At 38.8% G+C, this 23,062-nt stretch overlaps 1 protein-coding gene across 1 annotated transcript in view; it reads left to right on the forward strand.

Annotated features, from left to right (window-relative positions):
- Positions 1-562: 562 nt before the first annotated feature.
- Positions 563-23,062, forward strand: part of ITGA1 (integrin subunit alpha 1) — a 50,046-nt gene continuing 27,546 nt past the window's right edge. The window contains exons 1-9 of the mRNA XM_075726410.1: positions 563-587; positions 3,061-3,181; positions 6,117-6,229; positions 7,193-7,281; positions 7,375-7,489; positions 8,154-8,281; positions 17,722-17,870; positions 19,580-19,730; positions 21,323-21,488. Of these exons, the coding sequence (XP_075582525.1) occupies positions 563-587; positions 3,061-3,181; positions 6,117-6,229; positions 7,193-7,281; positions 7,375-7,489; positions 8,154-8,281; positions 17,722-17,870; positions 19,580-19,730; positions 21,323-21,488 (1,057 nt within the window). The remainder of the gene's footprint in view (positions 588-3,060; positions 3,182-6,116; positions 6,230-7,192; positions 7,282-7,374; positions 7,490-8,153; positions 8,282-17,721; positions 17,871-19,579; positions 19,731-21,322; positions 21,489-23,062) is intronic.

Genomic DNA, 23,062 nt, shown 5'->3' on the forward strand with positions numbered 1-23,062 from the left:
ATGATGTTTCATAGCACATGGAAGCCACAGAAGGTCATGTAATACATTTGCATATTAAAATATGCCACACAGTTTGTGTATGAAGTAAAACTTCAAAGCATATGATTTCTGGCTAAGATAGAATGGGAGGATGAGAGAGCAAAAGGATAGCCATACGGGATCAAATCAAGACCATGTTTTGTCCAGTATCGTGTCTGCAGGAGTACATGTAAGCCAATAGCTAGAGACAAAAAAATAACTGAGTAAGCATATATAATATTCCTCCTCCAGTTTCTGAATATTTCCAGCTGAGGGGATTTCCGGAACCAGATGTGCATTCTGCATGGTTTGTAGCCTGCAGTGGTTTTGTCTTCCGTTAATTATTCAGTTACCCATTGAATACATAACATTTAGCATCCAAAACATCCTTTGTCAACAAGGTCTACAGGTCTATTCCATTCTCTGTGGAGTCACCTCCTTTTTATTTCTGACTAGGCTGGCCCATGTAGCTTCTTTTGATTCCTCTAGCTTTATGTTTTAGAAGAACATTTATTATTATTATTGCTCATTCTAATTTGACCTCATGCAGAAGCACGAGGATTTGTGGGGTTAGTAGCAAATAGACAACGTTTTTTGTCTTCTAGTTTGCTTGGTATAGCATTTCACATTTTCAAACTTTCTGTTACAGCTGTGAAGATTAGAAGTGCATTCTTTAAAATTACGAGATTTGAGTATATCACATAACAGATTCAGGAAACTTCAAGACCATTTAGTATAGTGAATGCACAGTAACCATCACAGTAGTTGTCAATACTGCATCATTGTGAAGAAATTCCTTGTCTGTCAACAAATGATGGAATGATGATGGAGGGTATCATGATGGAGTATACAGAGCAAAGAGCATGTGTGTAGCCTTCAGTAGCTTTAGGAGAAAGTAAGTTGGAAGAGATAGGCTGGAATCTGTGGCCTTTAATATTTCATATCATAATATGTTTTAAATACGATCATAAGGCGAAAAAAACATGCCTCTGAAGACCTCTAGAAGGATGGTCTGTCTGTCTTATTCAGGGGCTGAAGTATACAGACTTCTGGAGATCTTTAAGAGGGAAGTCAGCATGGATAGATTTTGCATCTGCCTTTCTTTTTCAACTAAATAATGAACTTAGACACTTACTTTAGCAGGCGATCTCATTAGAACCATTTCATTGTCTAGGAGGTAGCTTGGGAGTCTAAATGACATTGTCTGAATCCTATATGTGGTGTCAAAAATAGTAACAGCAATTATTTTTACTCTGAAATTTAACAAAAGAAGATTTGAACCAGTGACAACTTGACTGAATTTTTAAAAATCAATTTTGTTGGTTTTAATTATGCTTTGATGTCCAAGAGTAGGGGAGGAAAATACCTATTGCACATAAACTGGCATAGCAGAATTTCTTTAAACATAAGCATTTAAGGAAGACAAAAGATGCATGGATTACTTTTCCAGCAAATTATTTCCCATCAGACTGTCAGCCATGAATTTTTTCTTATTGCTTGCAATGAATCTTTTCTGAGGAACAAAAATAAACTCTGGTTTAATTTGTTCACTACTTTATATTTCCTGACTCTTGACTGGAGGAAGACTGGAGGAAGAAAAGCTAAAATAACACAAATGAAACTTTTCCTTTTTTGCTGTCCAGTGAAACTGGAAATACCTACTAAGTGATAAATAGTCTTTTGTGATAATTTTACTGCATTAAACAGGAAATAAGATGCTGAGAGAGACAGATTAGCATTGACCACTTGGCAGCTTATTTATAGTAACAAGCTTTCTATGGGAATATCATCGTCTCAATGGTGAATAACACAGATGTATTTTAGTAACTGGGCATTATTTAGATGCTTTGACATGCAGCAAGTATTATGGATTTGGGTATTTTTATGTAGCTGTTAAATGTCAGTAAATGATCACGAAATGCTTCTTTGAAATGAAATGGAAGTTGTGTATAATTGTGGTTTTAAGTAGTCTTGATGTTCTACAAACTCAAGTAGGTTTTGGCTCTTGTGTATTAAATACACAGCTCTGCAGCAGCAGAGTCAGTGGTTGCTTTTGAAACTGACTTCAGGACAAAGATGGAAGAGATCACTATAAGAAATAAAAAATAAAAGCTGAATAGCCTTATTTTTATATATAAATAGTAATTTTGGCTGCTTCATGAGTCTCACAGTGGGTTACGATTATCACTTCAAGCTGGAGTTTTCACCCTATATACCTAATTTTTCTGAAACTTGCTTTACAGTCAGATTTTTACAGTATTTTCCCTGATGATGATCACTGATCTTTAGGGTATGGGACATCAGTCTTAAGAAGCATCTGCTCTCATGACTGCTCTCATCATAGTCCAACACCACCATTGTAGAACAACTTTTCTTAAGTGTGTAAATATTGGATTTCTGGAAATAGATACATACAGGTATTTTTTGAGATAACAGCATCTGGTTGCATTAAAAATTTATTCTGTTCTTTTCCAAATGTGAAAGGTTTACAGGTACTTGAGAATAAAGAGAAAACTATATTTTTTTCCTCTAATATAGATAAAAATTAAATACATCTGAAAGCTTTTCCTCATTCTTTTCCTATGTGTGCCTTCTGCAAACAGTTGAAAATCAGTTAATTCTCAAATTTATGAAAACTTGAGAACTACTACCTGGAATGATGGAAAGAACATTTTGTGTAAAATTCTTACATTAGAAATGCATGGAGCTAAAAGAAGTAAAAATAACTAAAAGTTGTTTTATTTACTATTAAAGGTAATATTTTACTTAATGTCATTTGAACTGTGATTTACAAATGAATGATGGACTTTGCAAAACAGGTTTTGGACACAGAAGTCCAGCTGCCAACATCTCTGCATTTAGTTGTGTATGTATGTGTGAGGAATTACGTTTTAAATCTCCTACCAGCTGTGATAAATATGCCCAAAATGCCACTTTCAACCCCTGTCTTGTACCCTCAGTTAAGTCATAATTGAACCTTGATTTCTTAAAAGTCTTGGATTTTATGTGTATTGCTACTTAATACTTTTTTTTTTTTTAAAGCTCTCTTTCACCTCGTCGGCTCTTCCAATGTTGATGTGAAAAATGCAATGACCTTCAGTGGGCCTCTGGAAGACATGTTTGGGTACACAGTCCAACAGTATGAAAATGAGGAAGGGAAATGGTAAGCTGTTTTTCTTTTCTTAAATGGAAACTCCAACTTTTCAGGTATTCAGTGACTCAGGTGCTATGCTATTATTTGTAAATATGCCTGATATGTAAGGGTCAGATTCTGTCAGTCATATTTCTTAAACAAATGCACAGTCCTGAGGAAACCTGGAAAGACTGGGAGACTGAAAGATCCAAATCTATTTCTACATTTATTTCCTCAAAGACATAAGTGAGTTCACAATGTGGGTAAATTCCCTTGTTGATGGAGCTGAGAAAGTTTTGTGTTATGCCTGAGCCCTCTTTTTTCCATTTACCTAATAAAATCATTATTTATCTTTTCTTTGTGTTAATGTATTGGCAGTGAAATTGCTCTGTTTTACTTAGCTAATCTGTATTACGCATTTATTTCTAAAGTTTTCTGTCGGAGGTTCTTTGAACTGAGTTTTTTAACTGGTGGGAAGATTTCCCTGTCAAAATATTTATTAATACTGTACTCCGCCTTCCCTTTTGGAGGGCTAATTATGTCTTGCAATTGGTAATATATTCGCATTTGGGACCTGGAGCCTTCTTCTTAGCCTGTCTTTCCCTTCTTGTTCTCCTGGATTAGAAGTTGCATTTTGGCATGCTTACTGGTATCATTGCTTCTTGGTCTTTCGATAAACACATGCTTATGCTTTTCCCTTGTAAGAACAAACTTCACAGGCTAACCACTGGGCTGGAGGGCTGAAATAACATTGGATGGTAAAAGGTTTGGGAATCCTGAGATCTCCAGTGCTCTTTGCAGATTGCTCTGGTTTTCGCAGAGCTTTAGCAGTCATTTGATTTTCCTGGTAAACCCAGGGACTCCCATGGGCAGTCTGGGATGATGGGCATGTGGCTGTGTGACAGCCAGGTCAGACTGTTCTGCAGTGCCCAAGCAATCCACCCCTGCAAGCGCTGGGGCTGTCCGGTTCCGAGAATCTGTCCACCACTGCAACACAGTGTTCACCATCAGCCATAGGGGATGTTCACAGAAATGAAATTGCAGAGCCTGCTTTTGAAAATGCTAGCTCTAGATTGCCCAGGTTGTAGGATGTTTAAATATACATCTACATGAGGGTCATGGGAGAATATAATGACATTCTTTGAACTGATTTAGACCTTCAGGAAATGGTGTCCATTCTAGGAGCTGGGATTTTGCGAAGTAAGCTATATTGTTGTAAACTGTCCTGAAACCTTTCAAGAGCAAAAAATAGTATGAGCTGGAAATGGCTGCTCTTCCAGTAGCTGAAGGAAGACAGGAATCTAACTAGTGTGCTAGATCTGAACATCTCTGAAATTAAACTCCAGAACTTCTGTGAAATTGTCAAGCTTTCAAGTTGCTTTCAGCATAGTAATATCCTGAGCAGGAAGTCTGTAGATTGACAGTTAAAAATAAATATACAAAGCAGCCTTGTGATGCTTTGTCAGCTGCTATAACACTACCTAGGTACCACAGATAGAGCTTTTCAGCAACAGATGTTCTGTAAACCTGACTGCAGTTGTTTCTCAGTAAAACTGGGGTCCCCTAAAAAACCCCCATGTGAAATGACAAAACAGCCTTTCAGACCACTTCTCTCCGTTCATGGGCTCTTTCTTTCTGAGCAAAGAACAGCACGGGGACATAAGCCTGCCGACCGTTGATCACCTCCTGTGGGATGTCAAGCACCCTCAGCTTCTCTACAGTTAAATGGAAGTCAAGGATGTGCAATAGGCTGTGGTGCCTGTTCCCAAGTTTTGGTGTAAAAAACACATACATTACAGCATAGAGCTTGAAAGAGCAGTCAGATCCAGTATATACTTGGAGCATTTTATTTTGCTTTAGAACTAATTAATTAATTATTCATGAACAAATCTTAATGGATCACAATAAGCTGATCCAGTATGTTTTTAGAAGCTGGATTGTGTATTGGGTTTAAATTCTCCTTTCCATCTTTTTTTTTTTTTTTTTTTAAATCTGTAGGCTACATTTTACCTATTAGACATTCTATTCAAATATCTTCTGCCTGGACTCATTAATTTATGGTTAAAGGTTGAAATGGTTCTCTCAATAACTCTTCACAATCATCTAAAGTGTCCAGGGGCAAATCTTACTGAGCTATTACTCTTAATGGCAGGATTTCTGTTTCCAGTGTATGCTGTGAATTCTAATTTAATCCAAGTTCTTCCTTACACATTTAATGGAAACAGTTGTTATCTGCTGGGTAATGCTGGGCTATTTAGTGTAGCTAATGAAGATTTCAGAACAAAACCTGTCCATCTCTAAACAGCATTTCCTGCTGAAAACTAGATTTAGGAGTGGATGCTAATTTGTGGTGCATACAAAGTACTATATGAGAGTAGTGATTTTGGATCACACCAAATTTTGAAAAAAAATGCACAGGATAAAAATCCTTAATGTTTTAAAAATTTGAAATTTCTTTTAATAACATTGTTTTTTATTAATGAGAGGAAAAGTGATATATTTTACACTGCTGTCTAACATTACTTAAGACAGTATTATTCTTCTGGGTGCTTGTGAGCCTCTCCTTTGTCATTTGGTTTCTCAGCATTGAAAATACGTTTTCCTCTAAAATATATTAAAATCAAGGAGATATTAAATAAAAGAGATATTTCTTTCTATATTACTTTTAATACTTGTCATCCACCCACCAATACTGCTTTTATTTTCCGCCGGAATTTTTTACAATGTTATTCTGTTGTGTAATTTGGTATATAGGCACATTTCCTTTCTGTGTCCTTATTAAAGAGGAGACAGAAGGGCTGCTTTTGCTTGTATCTGAACTAGCATAATAGATACTTTTCTTGCTCTCCATCCTGTACTCTTTGTATGGAGCTTGCTGCAGCTGTGCTCTCTCTGTAAGTTTTATTTGCTGACTTTTGTGCCTTTTAAGAAAGAAGAAATTTCAGGTAACTTATTTCATTTGCAGGGTACTTATTGGTTCACCATTAGTTGGCCAACCTGAGAAAAGAACAGGAGATGTATACAAATGCCCTGTAGGAAGGGACAACCAATTACCGTGCATAAAACTGAACTTACCAGGTATGGAAGAAAATAAAGCTGTGTCACGTGGAGGAATAATAGAGGTCAGATTTTAGGAGATTTTTAGCTAATAAATATGCATTACAATTGTTTCTATAGAGAAAATTTACTTAGGACTCCAGAGCTAAATGTGAAGGAAGTTGTGTTTGTAACATCAAAAATAATTAATTTAACACTCCTCATTGTCCTATGGAAAACATGCTAATAATTTTAGAACAGGCATTTGGCTATATTATCAAAGCTTTATTATGACTGCCATTAATTGACTGTGGTTGGCAGTCCTGGCCATGGAGCCAGAAAGGCCATGGAGCATAGATTCATGATTACCCTTTCCAAAGCTCTCTGAAGCCAACAAGAGCCTTCATAATCCCATCAGCAGGCTTTTGATGAGAACGTAACTAGCCAGAACCAGGCTGATGCATCTTAATATGATACAGGTAAATATTAATTATTTTCTTGCTTATGTCAAGAGATACATGATGTAGACAGGAAGAGACTTCCTGTTAATATGAATTACACTAAATATACCTGTTGTGGAATTTTTTTATCTCCTCTTTTCCCTTGAATTGAATGTAACTTAACAGTAACATCTAAAAGCTGTCAGGTCATTTATAGCAGGCCAGGGTAAAAAATGAATGTTTGCTTTCTAATTAACAAAACTGTGTGAACAATAATCTCTTGCTTTCACAATGTGCTGTTATTTTTACTACTTTTCTTTTTTGCAGCTCAAGAAAACTATTTGAGACAGCAACCCAGACAAATTTTCTGGGATAAAAGCCAGTCTCAGAAATTGTTCTTGATTGTTGCAATTGAAGAAGGAGGAGGAAGGGTGCTAAAATGTTTGATGAAACCAGTGTCAGTCTGGGTTTTATTTTAGAAGCTGGAAGCTCCATACTAGGGAATATATACTTTAACATTTTGTTTTCATGTTCCCAAATACTTAACATTTTAATCTATTTATAGCTGTTACTTCAGTTCCTAATGTCGTGGAAGTAAAAGAAAACATGACTCTTGGAACAACCTTAGTGACTAACCCAAAAGGAGGCTTTCTGGTAAGAAAAGACTTTTTGCCAATTTTAAAAGAAGTCTGTTTTTTTTCTCAGGTACCATAACAAAAACATTTCACCCTTTTTCATCTTTTAAAGGCATGTGGACCACTTTATGCTTATAAATGTGGGCGTCTGCATTACACAACTGGAGTTTGCTCTAATGTCAGCTCCACTTTTGAAACGGTCAAGGCAATCGCTCCATCTGTGCAAGGTACGCATACCACAGGAATTCTCTTGTGTATCTGAAAACACAAAGTGCCAAACAAGACAAATGTATACACGTGGGCATACCAAAAAACTGTGAACTGCTTAACTTAGCTACCAGCATTACCAAGTTAAGTAAATGTTTTTTTTGTCTGTATATAACCTACATTCTTGCTACTTTTGGAATTTATGTCAGTATAAACAATCGTTAGAGCACTATGTGACATCCAAACACAACTGCTAAAAATAGTTGCTTATGTTTTTTACTTATGGCCAAAAGACTCTTTTTAAATAATGACATGTTAAGACCTAATACAAACCAAATTTAGTAATATAGATAAAAATCTTAAAGACCTGGTCCTTTGGAAAAATCGAAGAGGAACAGATTGACATTGAAGAAGGTAGCGTTGCTAGTAAATACTCCAATTATGTGATCTTCTAAACCCATTCTTAAATTTCTGCTTACAAGTAAGTGCCTTGCTGATAAAGGGAACACATACCATGCAAAATATACGATGCAGAATTTGTGAATGACGGTTGGCATCAAACATGTCGGTTCAGCTCCCTTGCAGAAGGGTATGCATTTGTTACTAATCATAAAAGTAACTGGAGCTGTGAGATATATTTGATCTATGTTAGTATCAATTCTTATGTGGCCATTTGTGTTGCAGAGTGTAAAACCCAGTTGGACATCGTCATAGTCCTCGATGGGTCCAATAGCATTTATCCATGGGAGAGTGTCACAGCCTTCCTAAACAGCCTCCTGAAAAACATGGATATAGGTCCTCAGCAAACACAGGTAACACAGTAGATATTTTATGGTTGTTTAAGTCACAAACAGAAAAATATTTAGAGGAAATGGGGTGAGAGCGTCATCTATGGAGCTCTTCAATTCCAAGAACTTACAGCAATGGGGTACTAAAACAAAACAGCTGAAACCACAACTAAGTCAGTGTCTGCTGCTGAGTAGCAATGTCAGGGAGGCTCTCCTTCCCCCCACCACTCAGGCAGTCTGGAGAAACCAACTTTCTAACCTAGAGACAAAAGCTAAGTGCATTAAGTGAGGCCATTTGAATGTTGTTCTTTCCCACTTCCTTCCTCTCCACAACCACTTCTTGTCTTCTTTTGTACTTCATAGCACAAAGGTCATCTCTGCTCCTCCAAGGCACACATGCATGGTTCAGACAGCCTTTGATTATAAGCTTTTTAGAGCAGTGTTCAATATTTTGTACTGTGGAGCATTGAGCATACAGCTTTTAAACATTTGAAATCATAATTAATGAGTGGCTGTTAAGCCGCATGTTATTAATGTCAGAAGTTGCGTTTATATAATAAGTGGAGAGGGCCAAATTCCCAACTGCTATAAATCAGCACGGTTTCACCAGAATGAACAGAGCTACAACCAATTACCCTAGCTGAGGATCTGACGTATGTTTCACAGTCTGCTGAACAGAACATGTAAATAGCAATTCCAGCAGGACTCGGGGAAGGGGGAAACATGGACACTGGGATACATTTTAACACAGAACAGAAGAAACCAGGTCTTCTTTTCACTGCTCCCTTTTCCCCCTCCCAAAATCAAGGATTTTCTGGGATCCTGTATGTGATACGCTGCAGGCCAATACTTAGCGTTTTTGCTACTTCAAGTTAGCTCCTAACCTTCAGCTCCTGCCTTCACAAAGGAGACTGTGAGAAGGTGTAAAGGTCTACAGAGCGTATCCCCGTTATTTTCCAAGTTAATTGGGGTTTGTGAGTTACCACCCAACTCCCCTGTTGGCTGAACTGAACACTGGCTGATAAAATTATTACTTATAAACTGTCAACTTTACAATTGTGTCCTGTTATTTTAAACACGTTGTTCTTCCAGATATTGTGAGGAAGAAGGAAAAACACTTTGTCAAATTTAACAGAAAGGGGAAAAAAAAAAATTTCTCCCTTGTCCCTTAAGCTGGTGATTACTCAAACAGGTGCCATTTTGGGAAAATACTTAAACCTGAACTTCCCAGTACAGTGACTGCCTTCTGCCCAAAGGGCTTCAGGGGAATAGTACACAGGGCAATCAACTCTACTGCACCCTCACCCCTCTTCCTCACCCTGCAATTCCTAAATTTTTACACAGCCACACCTCTGTTGTGTTTGGTTTTGGAATCCTGCCTCGTCTGTGTGCTCAGCTCGCACACAAAAGGTCCCTTGCTTGCCTGCACTCCAGCAGCCTGCCATCTCCACCCACAAAATCCGTTCTACCCACCACAGTTTGGCATAGCTACCCCTCTTCTCACACGTACACTTACTCACTCAAGAACGTCAGCTTTGCCATCTGGTTGCTACAGAGCAGAAACATTTGAGAGGGAGATAAGAATGGGATAAGGGGGAGAGAGGCTGAAAAACTGGAAATGGAAGGCAAAAGCTAGGTGGAGTTTTCTCGGCTCCTCTTACCTTCCCCCCCTCCCCGGAACATATCCTGTCTCTCTCCTGTCCTCCAAGCCCCCTGCTTGGGAACCCAGGCACAGCCAAAGGTAATAATGAGTTATACGGTCTCCTCCACCCACACTGTCTCCTTTCTCAGAAACTGTGTTTAAATGACTATGAATGGGGAAGAGGAGAAATGACAGAGCAGGCTTATTTCTCCCCTCTCATGTGGGAGCACAGAACAGAAATACAGGAACAATTGTTTACTTTCTGTTTAAATTGATTTTTTCATGTTCATCTTTTGGGGATTGTTGAGCATGTAGAAATCAGTGGACTTTCACTGACTTCAAGTTGTTTTCCTTTTGCATGGGAGAGGAATGCGGTGATTACAGAATAACTCCTTAACAGGTTGTGTGTGACTTCTTCAAAACCATGTTTTGATTAGAGACTTGCAAGATATTTTTTTTTTCCATTTACCCTCTCCATGAACAGTCATCATTAGATTTGTGGCAAGCCAGAAGAGAAATTCGTCAGTGTCCCGTGTTTGGCAAATTGAAAATGAAAGCCAGAAGATTCAGATGCAAAAAGCCAAAGTTTACAGTGTCATTTTTTCAGAAGTGTTTCCTTCCCTTCCTCTTGCTGTTCTCCAGAAAATCCACAACACCATCCTGATGTTTAAGCTGACTATCCTGAGCTTAGGCATAAAAGAAGGGAAAGTGATGATAGAAAAGTGGAAAAGGAAGAAGGAATTAAATGAAAATTTCTTCCTGCCTTATTCCATATTTTAATGTAACTGCAAAGCAAGATAGGTTTTTTTTCTCTTAACTTTTGTAGAGGTAATTGTCTTTTTAATACGAGGGTGTGTTTTTTAATCCTTTATATATGAGCAATCTTCTGTGATAGAAGAATATCAAAAGAGAAAGCAGAATACTTTGATATGTTCAATTCCAGTTTTAAAGCTATGTTGGAATGGCTTCAGAATTTTTCAGACAGGTTTTATTTCTCCATTTATATATGACATAGGCAGTTATAGGTGTTTGTCCTGTACCTTATTATATCCACAAAGGGACTGTATCAGTGGACTAGTAAGTCATGCAATGTCATATCTTATGATCAGTTTTATCTCCAGAAGAACAGAAGTGTATTAAAGAGGTATTAAAAAGATTCAGGATGAAAAAAGACCTTTGCAATAGTTTACAAGTAATTTCTCTCTGAGTCCCTGGGAGCAAACAAAATGTAGCAGAATTAATTCAATTTTGCATTGATTCAGGTATCTTTAGCAGGCTCTCCATATGATAAAATGTATTATGCATTAGTGCTTCCCAAGGCATCTCTGCTTTTCTTTTACATTAAATATGATTTAAGTACAACCAAAAATACTTCTGATTTTCCTTCACATCCCAATGGTGAAAATCCTAGCATATAATTTTCATGTGCTAAATGGATTTCCTTCCATTTTGTTGTGTTGTTGTTGTTGTTGTTTTTTACCAAATAGATTAGCTTATAATTTATTGGGAAAACTGGAATGTACTTTCCAAATAAGGGGCTGTATTCACTTATAGAACAACAACAAATAATTGTCCTCAGAAATGTTTTGTCCCAACGTAGAACAGTCCTTCACTTGCCTGTTCTCTCATACAACACTTTTTCACAGGAACTGGGGACAATTAAAGAATTACTCCCTTGTGTAATATAAAAGCCATGGAATGCTAGGGAAGGGAACATAAACTTAGGAATTACAAAGATGTTCAATAGATTATGGTCGGTAATGGTGGGAAAAATACTAGGTTTTCTGGAGGACAGCAGAATTGCATTCTTCTGTGTAGTACATTGCATTTTCCAGATTTAAATTAAACAAGCAAATCAAAACATCCAACGCCTGTAAGCATCATTCTTAGGGGCTTGCTGAAGTTACGCAGTTTGAACAGGTTTATTGTCCTGTAAAGGCACATTTGCATCACGTAGGTGTGTCATTTATAGTTTTCTATTAGATTAAAAGGCTGCAAAAGCTCAGACCTTCATTGCTATCTAACAGAATATAATTCTAATTTTACAAGGTGGACTTGATTCTGTGATCCTGTGGGAGACTGGAACATACAGCCTAGTAGTATTTTGTCAGTTCTGGGAAGGTTTTCATTACCCTTTTTTTGAAGAATGGCTCATCTTTGATGCTATAAAATATGTAGAACATGATGATCAGTGTCTTCAAAGCTAGTGCTAAGGAAGGGTCCCACAGAACAATTGTATCCCATAAGATAACCACATGCCCCCCTTCCTTCCTGATTTACAAGCTATGCAACACAGTACAGTTTTTCTAGACTCAGATTTTCTTCCCATTCACTTCCTGAGAAAGAAATGTTCGAAATGTTTACTTGCTGTGATCATGGACAACGTTTCCTTTCAAATAGGAAATGATACAACTCAATGTCAGCCTGTAATCTTTTTTAGAAAAAGGACAACACCAACATGGGTCTCTAGAATCATGAAAGACTCGCAGATACTTTTCACACTGGCAGCAGTCAATAGTTGATTTAATCCTTGGTACCAACAAAATCCTCAAAGCTGCAGATAAGGAGCCTGTGAATCCACAGTGGTGGGCTCCCTGGCGCTCGCTGGTGTAAAATAGTCTATGGCTACAATTGTGCATGGTCCTGGAATACTTAAGGCACTCATCATGCTTCAAAAGACCAAACATAATGAAAATGTCTTGTTTATCACCATTTAATGGCAGTCTCTTTAAATGACTAGCAGCATCCCGTTCAGATTATGCTGTATATCACTTTAGATGCATGCCACAAAATAGTTGCCTTGGAGGGAACAAGTTAAAAATTTCATCTTCAGCTTGGGGTTTAGTCGGTGCCACGTGACTGCTCTGAGCAGTAATACAGTGTGTGCCCCAGCCCGTTGTGTAAACACTGTGCAGGATTAGTAGGTTGCTGCCCACAAGAACATGCAGCCTCTGGATGCCCTTGGCTACAGGTGGAGGAGGACATACCTGCAAGAGAGAATTAAAATATATTAAAAGGGAGCAAATTGTTGTAACTTTGAACTTACATCAGTTCTTCCAGATTTTATTGTATTTTCAAAAGGATACAGAAATCAAGTGTGATAGCTTTTGCTACCTCATACCATTATAATTATAGTCCCATAATCATACTTATGTATGATTATAGCTTTTGATAATGATTGTGATATTGATGTTTAGTATCAAATATTTATTCAACTCTAACCCTTCTACTACAAGCAAACATTGTGCAGAATCTGAGAGTTATGAAAGTACCTCAAAAACCACCTATAAAGCAATTGCAAAGTACACACTAAGCCACTTCTAAAATAATATGATGGCATAGACATCCCAGTGCTCTTACTGATCTTCAGTACCTAAATGTTAGAGTGCTTTTAATAATAGATGAGTGAGACATAAACATGCCATGTAATACTGCATTATCCTACATAACACCTATAAATTGCCATGTGTAACATAAAATTGAAATATGCTAATGGAACATTGTGTGGATTCTTCCCAGTAAAAGCTGTCAGGAACCTGCCAAAGCATTAAAACTGACAGAGATGAATGAGAGAAATTAATTAATATTTAGGAATATTGCTCATCTTTTTATTTCACACTCGTTTTTGCAGCAGGTTCCCTCAGGCATTTGTGTTTGGCTTCCAATTCCATGTGTTGATCTTTCTCACAGACTTGTCCTGCTGAGGTCATCTAGAGTCTTTCCATCATCCTCCTCCATTCCAGAAGCCACCATTTCATTCACATTGTCCCCTTTGGCACTTGTCAGGTGTCTGTCTTCGGCTTACATCCTGCTGGGAGAACAGGCATGTCCTGGACTGCCCTGATGTCTTCATCAAGAGAAGGGTACTTGGGTCTTCCTCTCACCCTGAGGGCCTAAATTTGTCATTGCAGTGCTGTTTCTAGGCAGGTTTAGTGTAAATAAACTATCACATGTAGGAATATTATATTTGGATTAAATGAAGAGAGTTGTGAGTGAACCATGACCCTGTATGCTATAAGGAAGACTATTCTGAGAAGTTGTGACTGGTGGTTAGGGCATTGGTCTGCCTTGGCCCAGAGGAGAGCAGAGCAGCGGCACAGATTACCGCAAGTCAGGAAGAGCAAGGAATTAAGCCTGCTGTTGGCTTTGTTCCTATTTTTAATAAAAACAATTTAGAAATTTCAAAATGTTTCATGGGATTGAGTGTCTTCTAGTCAGTCTTGCTCAAATGCTTATGGGTGTTTCATACTGAGGGAAACACATAGAGTTCATTTTTTTTCCTGGCTTGTCGTGGTTTAGCCCCAGCCAGCAACTAAGCACCACGCAGCCGCTCGCTCACTCCCCCTACCCCAATGGGAGGGGGGAGAGAATCAGGGGAACAAGAGTGAGAAACACTCCCGGGTTGAGATAAGAACAGTTTAATAATTGAAATAAAGTAAAATAGTAATGATAATAACAATATAATAATGATGATAATAATAATAATATACAAAGCAAGTGATGCACAATGCAATTGCTCACCACCCACCGACCGATACCCAGACAGTTCCCGAGCAGTGATCGCTGCTCCCCGGCCAACCTCCCCAGTTTATATACTGAGCATGAAGTCATATGGTATGGAGTAGCCCTTTGGCCAGTTTGGATCAACTATTCTGGCTGTGCCCCCTCCCAGTTTCTTGTGCAGCTGGCAGAGCATAGGAAGCTGAAAAGTCCTTGACTAGCATAAGCAGTACTTAGCAACAACTAAAACATCGGTGGGTTATCAACATTCTCATACTAAATCCAAAACACAGCACTATGCCAGCTACTAGGAAGAAAATTAACTCTATCCCAGCTGAAACCAGGATAGTATCCACCCCTTATTCTATACCATCGATGTCATGCACAGGCCCTCCTCTTTCCAATGTGTTCTAATTAGTCACCACCACTTTGCCTATCTTGGTATATACACACAGGTATCAATTCCTTCGTGTATGGGCCATCCCGCTAAAATGTCCATTGAGTTGTTTTAGTCCATGACTTCGGGTTCCATCTGTCATCACAGTCTTTCAGAGCAGGAGAGGTGGTGTGCGGTGTTGGATTGTTGCATGCTGAAGCCAGTTCTCATTCCAACACGGTTTCATCAAAGTTCATTTTCATTAAGCTGGGCAATTCTTACTGTAATACCATTGATGTGGCATATAGCAACCATAACATACAGTATCATATACTTAACATTAACATACTATATTATTATATTAACATTATACTATATTATTATATTAACATACAGTAAGAGGTAACATACAGTTGAGATAACATACAGTATTATATAGCAATTAACATCATACAATTCAGTTTATTAACTATTTTCACCCAAAATCAAATTCCCTTGAGGTACACGTTGGACTTCCCCATCCTTTCGAATTACCCACCTGGTGCACCCAGGTCCTTGAGCAAAAGCAATCCCACGAATGGGTTTGCCTTTGCCAGAGGGGGAAATCACCCAGACTGTCTTCCCCAGAATATTTTTTATGTGCTCTACAGAGACTTTATCTCCTTCTACAGTTCGTAAAAGTTTTGATTGGGCAGGGCCAGCTCGATTGGCAGATCCCCTGGTGTTGACTAACCAGGTGGCCTTTGCTAAATGTGTATCCCAATGTTTGAATGTCCCACCACTCGTTGCTCTCAGGGTAGTCTTTAACAGTCCATTGTATCGTTCGATTTTCCCCGAGGCTGGTGCATGGTAAGGTATGTGGTATACCCACTCAATGCCGTGCTCTTTGGCCCAGGTGTCTATGAGGTTGTTTCGGAAATGAGTCCCGTTGTCTGACTCAATTCTTTCTGGGGTGCCATGTCGCCACAGGACTTGCTTTTCAAGGCCCAGGATGGTGTTCCGGGCGGTGGCATGGGGCACGGGATATGTTTCCAGCCATCCGGTGGTTGCTTCCACCATGGTGAGCACATAGCGCTTGCCTTGGCAGGTCTGTGGGAGCGTGATGTAATCAATCTGCCAGGCCTCCCCATATTTATATTTCAGCCATCGTTCACTGTACCCGAGGGGCTTGAACCGCTTGGCTTGCTTGGTTGCAGCGCATGTTTCACATTCATGAATATCCTGTACAATACTGTCCATAGTTAAGTCCACCCCTCGATCACGAGCCCATCTATATGTTGCATCCCTTCCCTGATGGCCTGAGGCATCATGGGCCCACTGAGGTATAAATAATTCACCCTTATGTTGCCAGTCCAGATCCACCTCAGCCACTTCAATCTTAGCAGCCTGATCCACCTGCTGGTTGTTTTGATGATCTTCAGTGGCCCAACTCTTGGGTACGTGAGCATCTACATGACGAACTTTTACAACCAGCTTCTCTACCCGGGCAGCAATATCTTGCCATAATGGGGCAGCCCAGATGAGTTTGCCTCTGCGCTGCCAGTTGCTCTGCTTCCATTGCTGCAGCCACCCCCACAGGGCATTTGCCACCATCCATGAGTCAGTATAGAGATAAAGGACTGGCCACTTTTCTCGTTCAGCAATATCTAAAGCCAGCTGGATGGCTTTCGCCTCTGCAAACTGACTCGACTCCCCTTCTCCTTCCGCAGTTTCTGCGACTTGTCGTATAGGACTCCATACAGCAGCTTTCCACCTCCGATGCTTTCCCACAAGACGACAGGACCCATCAGTGAACAGGGCATATTGCTTTTCATTTTCTGGCAATTTATTATACAGTGGGGCCTCTTCAGCACGTGTCACCTCCTCCTCTGGTGATATTCTAAGGTTTTTTCCTTCTGGCCAGTCCATGATCACTTCCAAGATTCCTGGGCGACTGGGGTTTCCTATTCGAGCCCGTTGTGTGATCAATGCAACCCACTTACTCCATGTAGCATCAGTTGCATGATGTGTAGAGGGGACCCTCCCTTTGAACATCCAGCCCAACACCGGCAGTCGGGGTGCCAGCAGGAGCTGTGCTTCAGTACCAGCCACTTCTGAAGCAGCTCGAACCCCTTCATATGCTGCCAGTATCTCCTTCTCAGTTGGAGTATAGCGGGCTTCGGATCCTCTGTATCCCCGACTCCAAAACCCTAGGGGTCGACCTCGAGTCTCCCCTGGTGCTTTCTGCCAGAGGCTCCAGGTAGGGCCATTCTCCCCGGCTGCAGTGTAGAGCACATTTTTAATATCCTGCCCTGCCCGGACTGGCCCAAGGCCTACTGCATGAACTATCTCCTGTTTAATTTGTTCAAAGGCTTGTTGTTGCTCAGGGCCCCATTTGAATTCGTTCTTCTTCCGGGTCACTTGATAGAGAGGGCTTACGATCTGGCTGTAATTTGGAATATGCATTCTCCAAAACCCCACAACGCCTAAGAAAGCTTGTGTTTCCTTTTTGCTAGTTGGTGGGGACATAGCTGTTATTTTGTTGATCACATCCATTGGGATCTGACGACGTCCATCTTGCCATTTTATTCCTAAAAACTGGATCTCCTGTGCAGGCCCCTTGACCTTACTCTGTTTTATGGCAAAACCAGCCTTCAGAAGGATTTGGACTATTTTCTTTCCCTTCTCAAAAACTTCTTCTGCTGTGTTGCCCCACACAATGATGTCATCAATGTACTGCAGATGTTCTGGAGCTTCACCCTGTTCCAGTGCTATCTGGATCAGTCCATGGCAAATGGTGGGGCTGTGCTTCCACCCCTGGGGCAGTCGGTTCCAGGTGTACTGAACACCCCTCCAGCTAAAAGCAAACTGAGGCCTGTAGGTACAGACGGGTATTTACCCCACTGCAGGAGACACAGATGCTTTCTTTAAGGGCAGTTGATTTTTAACATGAACTGTGTGTTTCAGGTTGGAATTGTTCAGTATGGACAGACTGTAGTTCATGAATTTTTCCTGAATACATACTCGACAACAGAAGATGTGATGGCTGCAGCCACGAGAATACGCCAGCGGGGTGGCACGCAAACTATGACAGCCCTGGGAATAGATACAGCAAGGTATGTTCACAAAATATTGTTCTGCATATAGCAGAAACAAACATAAACAGATATGGTGACAGTTCTGATTTTATAAATTAAAAATATGATGTGGCTGACATCTGACTTCATTTTAGCTAAGCAAACAAAATTTAGGAGGAGGGTGGATAAACAGACTCTATCCAGCATCTAACACAGTTGTATATGACACCCTGAAAAGGCATCTGTCTCTGGAATGGAGGAAGTAGGGAATGAGAAGAGACATGGAGCAAGGTTGTAGTCCTAAGCAAAGGGCTGACAATTTTTGATGTCCACACAGAGCACGTAGGAACTGTGAGTGTAGAGGAATGAAGGAAATTAAGTTTTTCAAAGGAAACAGGAAAAACTAGAAGTTTTTCTTCATTCTGAAGTTAACATTATAACAGGGTTTGAGCTCACACTTCTCAGAAAGCCTAGAAATTTTATATCCGAAGTCTTCAAAGCTTCTGGATCATTGGGAGATTAAAGATTTGTTGTAGCAGTAGCATTATTTAGAAATGCTTCCTTTATGAGTAAAATGAAACCTGGCTTTTGTAGAACAGACAGTAAATGCAAAATCTCTTACTTTCAAACCACACAATGTTATCCTGGTATCTTTCTTCTTTTCTGCTGTTTTTTTCTGGCATGACAGCATGACCTTATTCCATAAAAGATTGCATTTGCCCTTTCCAAGCAACCATTTAGTGAAATATGCAACATCTTTCTGATTAACTATTTGATTATCTGACCAAAGTTTTGTTGCTGTGTCTTAAATCCAATGCAATTCTTAAATATTCACCAGTAATGTTTTCCTTAGGTACAAGTAGAAGCTTGAGGGAGTCTGAACAAGTTCATGAAAGCAAAGCCAGTTGAGAATTGCCAAATACTCAGAAACCACATGTGGTTCAGAAAGTCCCTGTGCACCACAAACTGTTGCAGGCTTGTATATACAGAAACCATCAGCAAAAGCTTCCTCTGTTCTTGCAATCTTCCTATCCATAAACTTTTGGCCATCATCAGCATTAGATCTTGGTTTTCACTCATGTGGCCAGTCTTACAGTTCTGCGGTATTTTTCTAAGAAGAGGAAGCCCTGCTTCCTTCCCTCTCCTCCAGAGCCCTAATCCAACCTCACCTTTTCTGGTCCCCTCCAGAGACTGGGTGAACAGCTGCCCAAAACCTCAGTGCCCCTTTGCCCATCTGCCGCTGTAAAATTCAACCAGTTGCCCCCGCCTGCAACCCACTTCTGTGACATCCCCAACACCCAGTTTTGCTGTAGATGTGCAGAGGTGTGCTGGTAGCTGAATAGTTTGGCCACTTGAAGCACTGTAGGGTGGAAATAAGTGGGGGTTTTGTATGTGGGTTTTGGTGGGTGTTGGTGTGGGTGAGAGGGTGTTGGTTGGGTTTTTTTAAGCTACCAAAAGCTGTTTTAAGGTGCCAGAAGTTTATTTGGAGAGGGGAAGACTTCTTCACTATCCAGCATTGCATTTTCTGTTCTTGCTCTCGAATGAATAATGAATGAATACTTGTGAAACTCTTTGGCTGTGAACTGTCATGTAAGTTCCAATTGTTGTTGTTTGTATTTGTTCATGGTTGTCCTTTTCCTGCTTCTTAGTTACTATAAAGTCTTTTAGTTTATGGTTGACTGTGCAAATATGATGCATGTGCTAAATGCTGACATTGCCTTTCTCCAAATGCTTTATGCTCCCTTTAGGAATGAGGCTTTTACTGAGGCTCATGGCGCACGAAGAGGAGTACAAAAAGTAATGGTTATTGTGACTGATGGGGAATCACACGACAACTACAGATTAGAAGAAGTGATTGATAATTGTGAAGATGAAAACATTCAGAGATTTGCTATTGCTGTAAGTGAAATTTAATGGGAAAATTCAGAATCTTAAAAGCATGTTTCAACTTCCAAATGTAATTTCTGTTTAAAAAGTTCATTTCAGAGAATCGTTATGGAAATATAATTGTTTCAGAGAGTAAAAAAAGAAAGAAGCTGAAAAAACATTAAACATTTGCTTTCTGATTTTCTAGCGTATAAGAAAAAGCAATCTATCTGTCTTCCTGGTATGACAGGTATGTGTGCATGTGAAGAAAAAGGAGAAAGAGTTTGAGGAGCAATATAAAATCGAGTCTTTTTTGTTAAGAGCAATATTGATCAGAGTGGATTAGTTCAAATCCTCTGAGCAATTTCTATAGACACGTTACCTACTTTAAAAAAAAAAAGCAAATGTAAACCATTAACAAAAACCAGGTTTATTATGGTTGTTCTGTGTGCTGGCATTCTGAAGTTGTCATTTTCATGTTGAGCTAACTTAGTAGCTGAATCAGAGGATAAACATGATGGAGATTTCTCTCTATATCGAGAAATATGGAAACATTAATGATCAAGCTGGTGTGAACTCTCCACTGTATTTGTGTATTCTATACTCAGATCATCTGTTTTCTCTTGTTAATTCTGAAGGTGCGTTGGACTGCTGCTTCTCTGTTCCTATCTCTCTTTGTTTTGTTACAATGAGGTCGTATGGAACCATACAATTTGAAGAAAGATGTTATCTTTAATTTAGAGAAAGACATAAACCAAAAGTTGAATCCAGCAACACACAAATTTTCATTGGTTTCCTTCATAAAGCTAGAGATATTAAAGTCATCCTTGAAGCTGCAATAATTTTTAGCAATAAAATCTCTGTCTAGAACCAAATTTGAATTGCTCCAGTGTCCAGGAATGCTGTAACACAGCAGTTTGTTTTTTATTTCCCTCTCAAAGCAAGTCAAGTGTATAGAGCACTTTTTTTCCTATGAAAAATACTTGTCAGTCTGGGAATTGGAGAAGTGAGTCATTCTGTTCTGAAGGCATCCTGAGTTTTTATACAGTGGTGTTAAAACTGCAGACCAAATATAAGTCTTGTACTGTGATGGAGTTGTTAACACTGAAAGCAAGTGATTTTGTTATATGTATTTATAGGGCAAATCTGCACACAAGAAAGAATTATCCTATGCCTAATTAACATGTCATTAATTGCTCATATACCGTGTTAAGATGAGAACTGGTGGTACCTGTGCAGAAGCCAGTGCAATTGTGTATTCTGATTTGCACATTGTTGTGTTGTTTTTTTCTAAATTAAGGCCTAGTTGAACAAATCATAGAATCATAGAATAAATCATTTGAATTTTGTGAAGAAGGGAAAAAAGTTGAGGATAGCAGACATTACACCACACAGTTACTTTGTTTGGTATTGTTGATATTTTCAGAAAAACAACAGAGCCCTCATACAGTTCTGTTCTCATTGGAAAAGAATGGTTTCAAATCAATTTGAGGAGGTTTTAACAGAACAAATTAAGGTTAGATATGATTTCCCAGTATTCTCTGACAACCTGCCTCAAAGGTATCTTTTAAAACAGGTTATAAAATGTATCCTTGACTACTATTTTTTTTTTTAATTCTCTGTAGATTCTTGGCAGCTACAGCAGAGGAAATTTAAGTACTGAGAAATTTGTAGAGGAAATAAAATCAATAGCCAGTAAGCCTACTGAAAAGCATTTCTTCAATGTCTCAGATGAATTAGCTCTTGTAACTATTGTTGAAGCACTTGGAGAGAGAATATTTGCCCTGGAAGGTATGACATTATTTAAAATTTTACTTCATGCATGCATTACAACTGAAGCAAATGGAAGACCACCTGCTTTTATCTTCCTTTGCAATGTATTGTGCTGCATAAAATGTATTATGCATGTATTTTTTTCATGCTGATCATAAAAATATTTTACATAGACATCAGAAACATAGGTAATGATGTGAAATATATTCAGATGGGTTAGAGCCTATGGAGACAATAGCCTAAAAGGGTAAGTAACCATAAGTATTTTAGGTGGGGTAAACATGCAGTTGCCTTCCCTTAGTTAAAAAAGCATTTCCAGACTATATCCTGATTACCCCATGATTATGTGTTCATCTGCCTATACCTTTAGGTTCTTTTTTTGGTTAGTTATTAATTACAACATATTACTTTGCTATACAAGTTAACTTGGACTTGCTGCATAGAGTTGACAAGATATATTTTTCCTATGGAAATGTTCGTGATACTCAGATTTTAGCACAGAAAAGTATTCTCTCATAATGTCATCTTACATTCTCTATCCAAATTAGGCAACACTGTCCAGTTCACTGTTTATTTCAAGCACGCTACTGGTAACACAAGACTGAGTTTATTAGTTATAAATTATACTGGCCAACTCTGAAGGGATTTGTTTTATACAAAGAAAACATCTATCTATTTGGACTTATTTTTTTCAACATCTCAACTTTCCAAGTAGCAGGAATAGTGTAGTTTCCAGCTGGAGCAAAAGATAATGTTGACTTGAATGTCAAGCAATAATACAAATGTGAGAGAGTATTTTAATTTTTTTTAAATTGGAACTATATTTCTCAGACATATTTAGGGTTTTTTTTTTTAGTGTACCATTTAGATTGATCAAATATTACTATTTTCAGCTGATTATTACTAAATATTTTTTCCAGTTCATACGTTCTACTCTTTTTACTCTCTTGAAGATTTTGTTTCCTCACTTTTGAAACAAATTAATTTGAGGAGAATTTAATCTCTCTAAAGCCCAAAGTTTAGCCTCCTTAAGCTCACTGAGTACTTCAAAGTTCATTGAATAGGGGTCTCTTTTGTTAAGTCCCTTTTCATTGGGAAGAATGTACTTTCAGTGGAAAAATAGTTGTTCAACCAGAAATTGAAAACTTAGTCTTCAATTTGTGCTTTGTATATCTAGAAAAGTGAGAAAAATCATTGTCTTTCATTACTAGCATAAAATCTGTTGATTACACCTATTAAATGTAATGGATATAGAATAAAAGGTTAATCAATGCTAGTCATGATAACAGATGACGGACCTAACATGACTGAGTTTCTGGACATCTGTGTACTCAAACTCAAGGTTTCATGCCATAGCTCAACCCTTTGAACAACTAGATGCCACTGGAAGAGACGGTCTCATTTTGTCACACTCCACCTTATCCCTTTTAGCAATCAGTAACCATTAGGTAGTGCCTGTCTGTCACATGAAACCCCAGCCCCCAGACAGTGGTGTAAATTGTGCTGGCTTCAACTCTGCTGATGGGGAATGCTGTATATCATAAGCTCTAACCTGTCCATTGACTTTAGTGATTAATCATAAGAAAAAATTA

This window comes from Pelecanus crispus, chromosome Z (genome assembly GCF_030463565.1).
Source record: "Pelecanus crispus isolate bPelCri1 chromosome Z, bPelCri1.pri, whole genome shotgun sequence".
Lineage (NCBI taxonomy): Eukaryota > Metazoa > Chordata > Aves > Pelecaniformes > Pelecanidae > Pelecanus > Pelecanus crispus.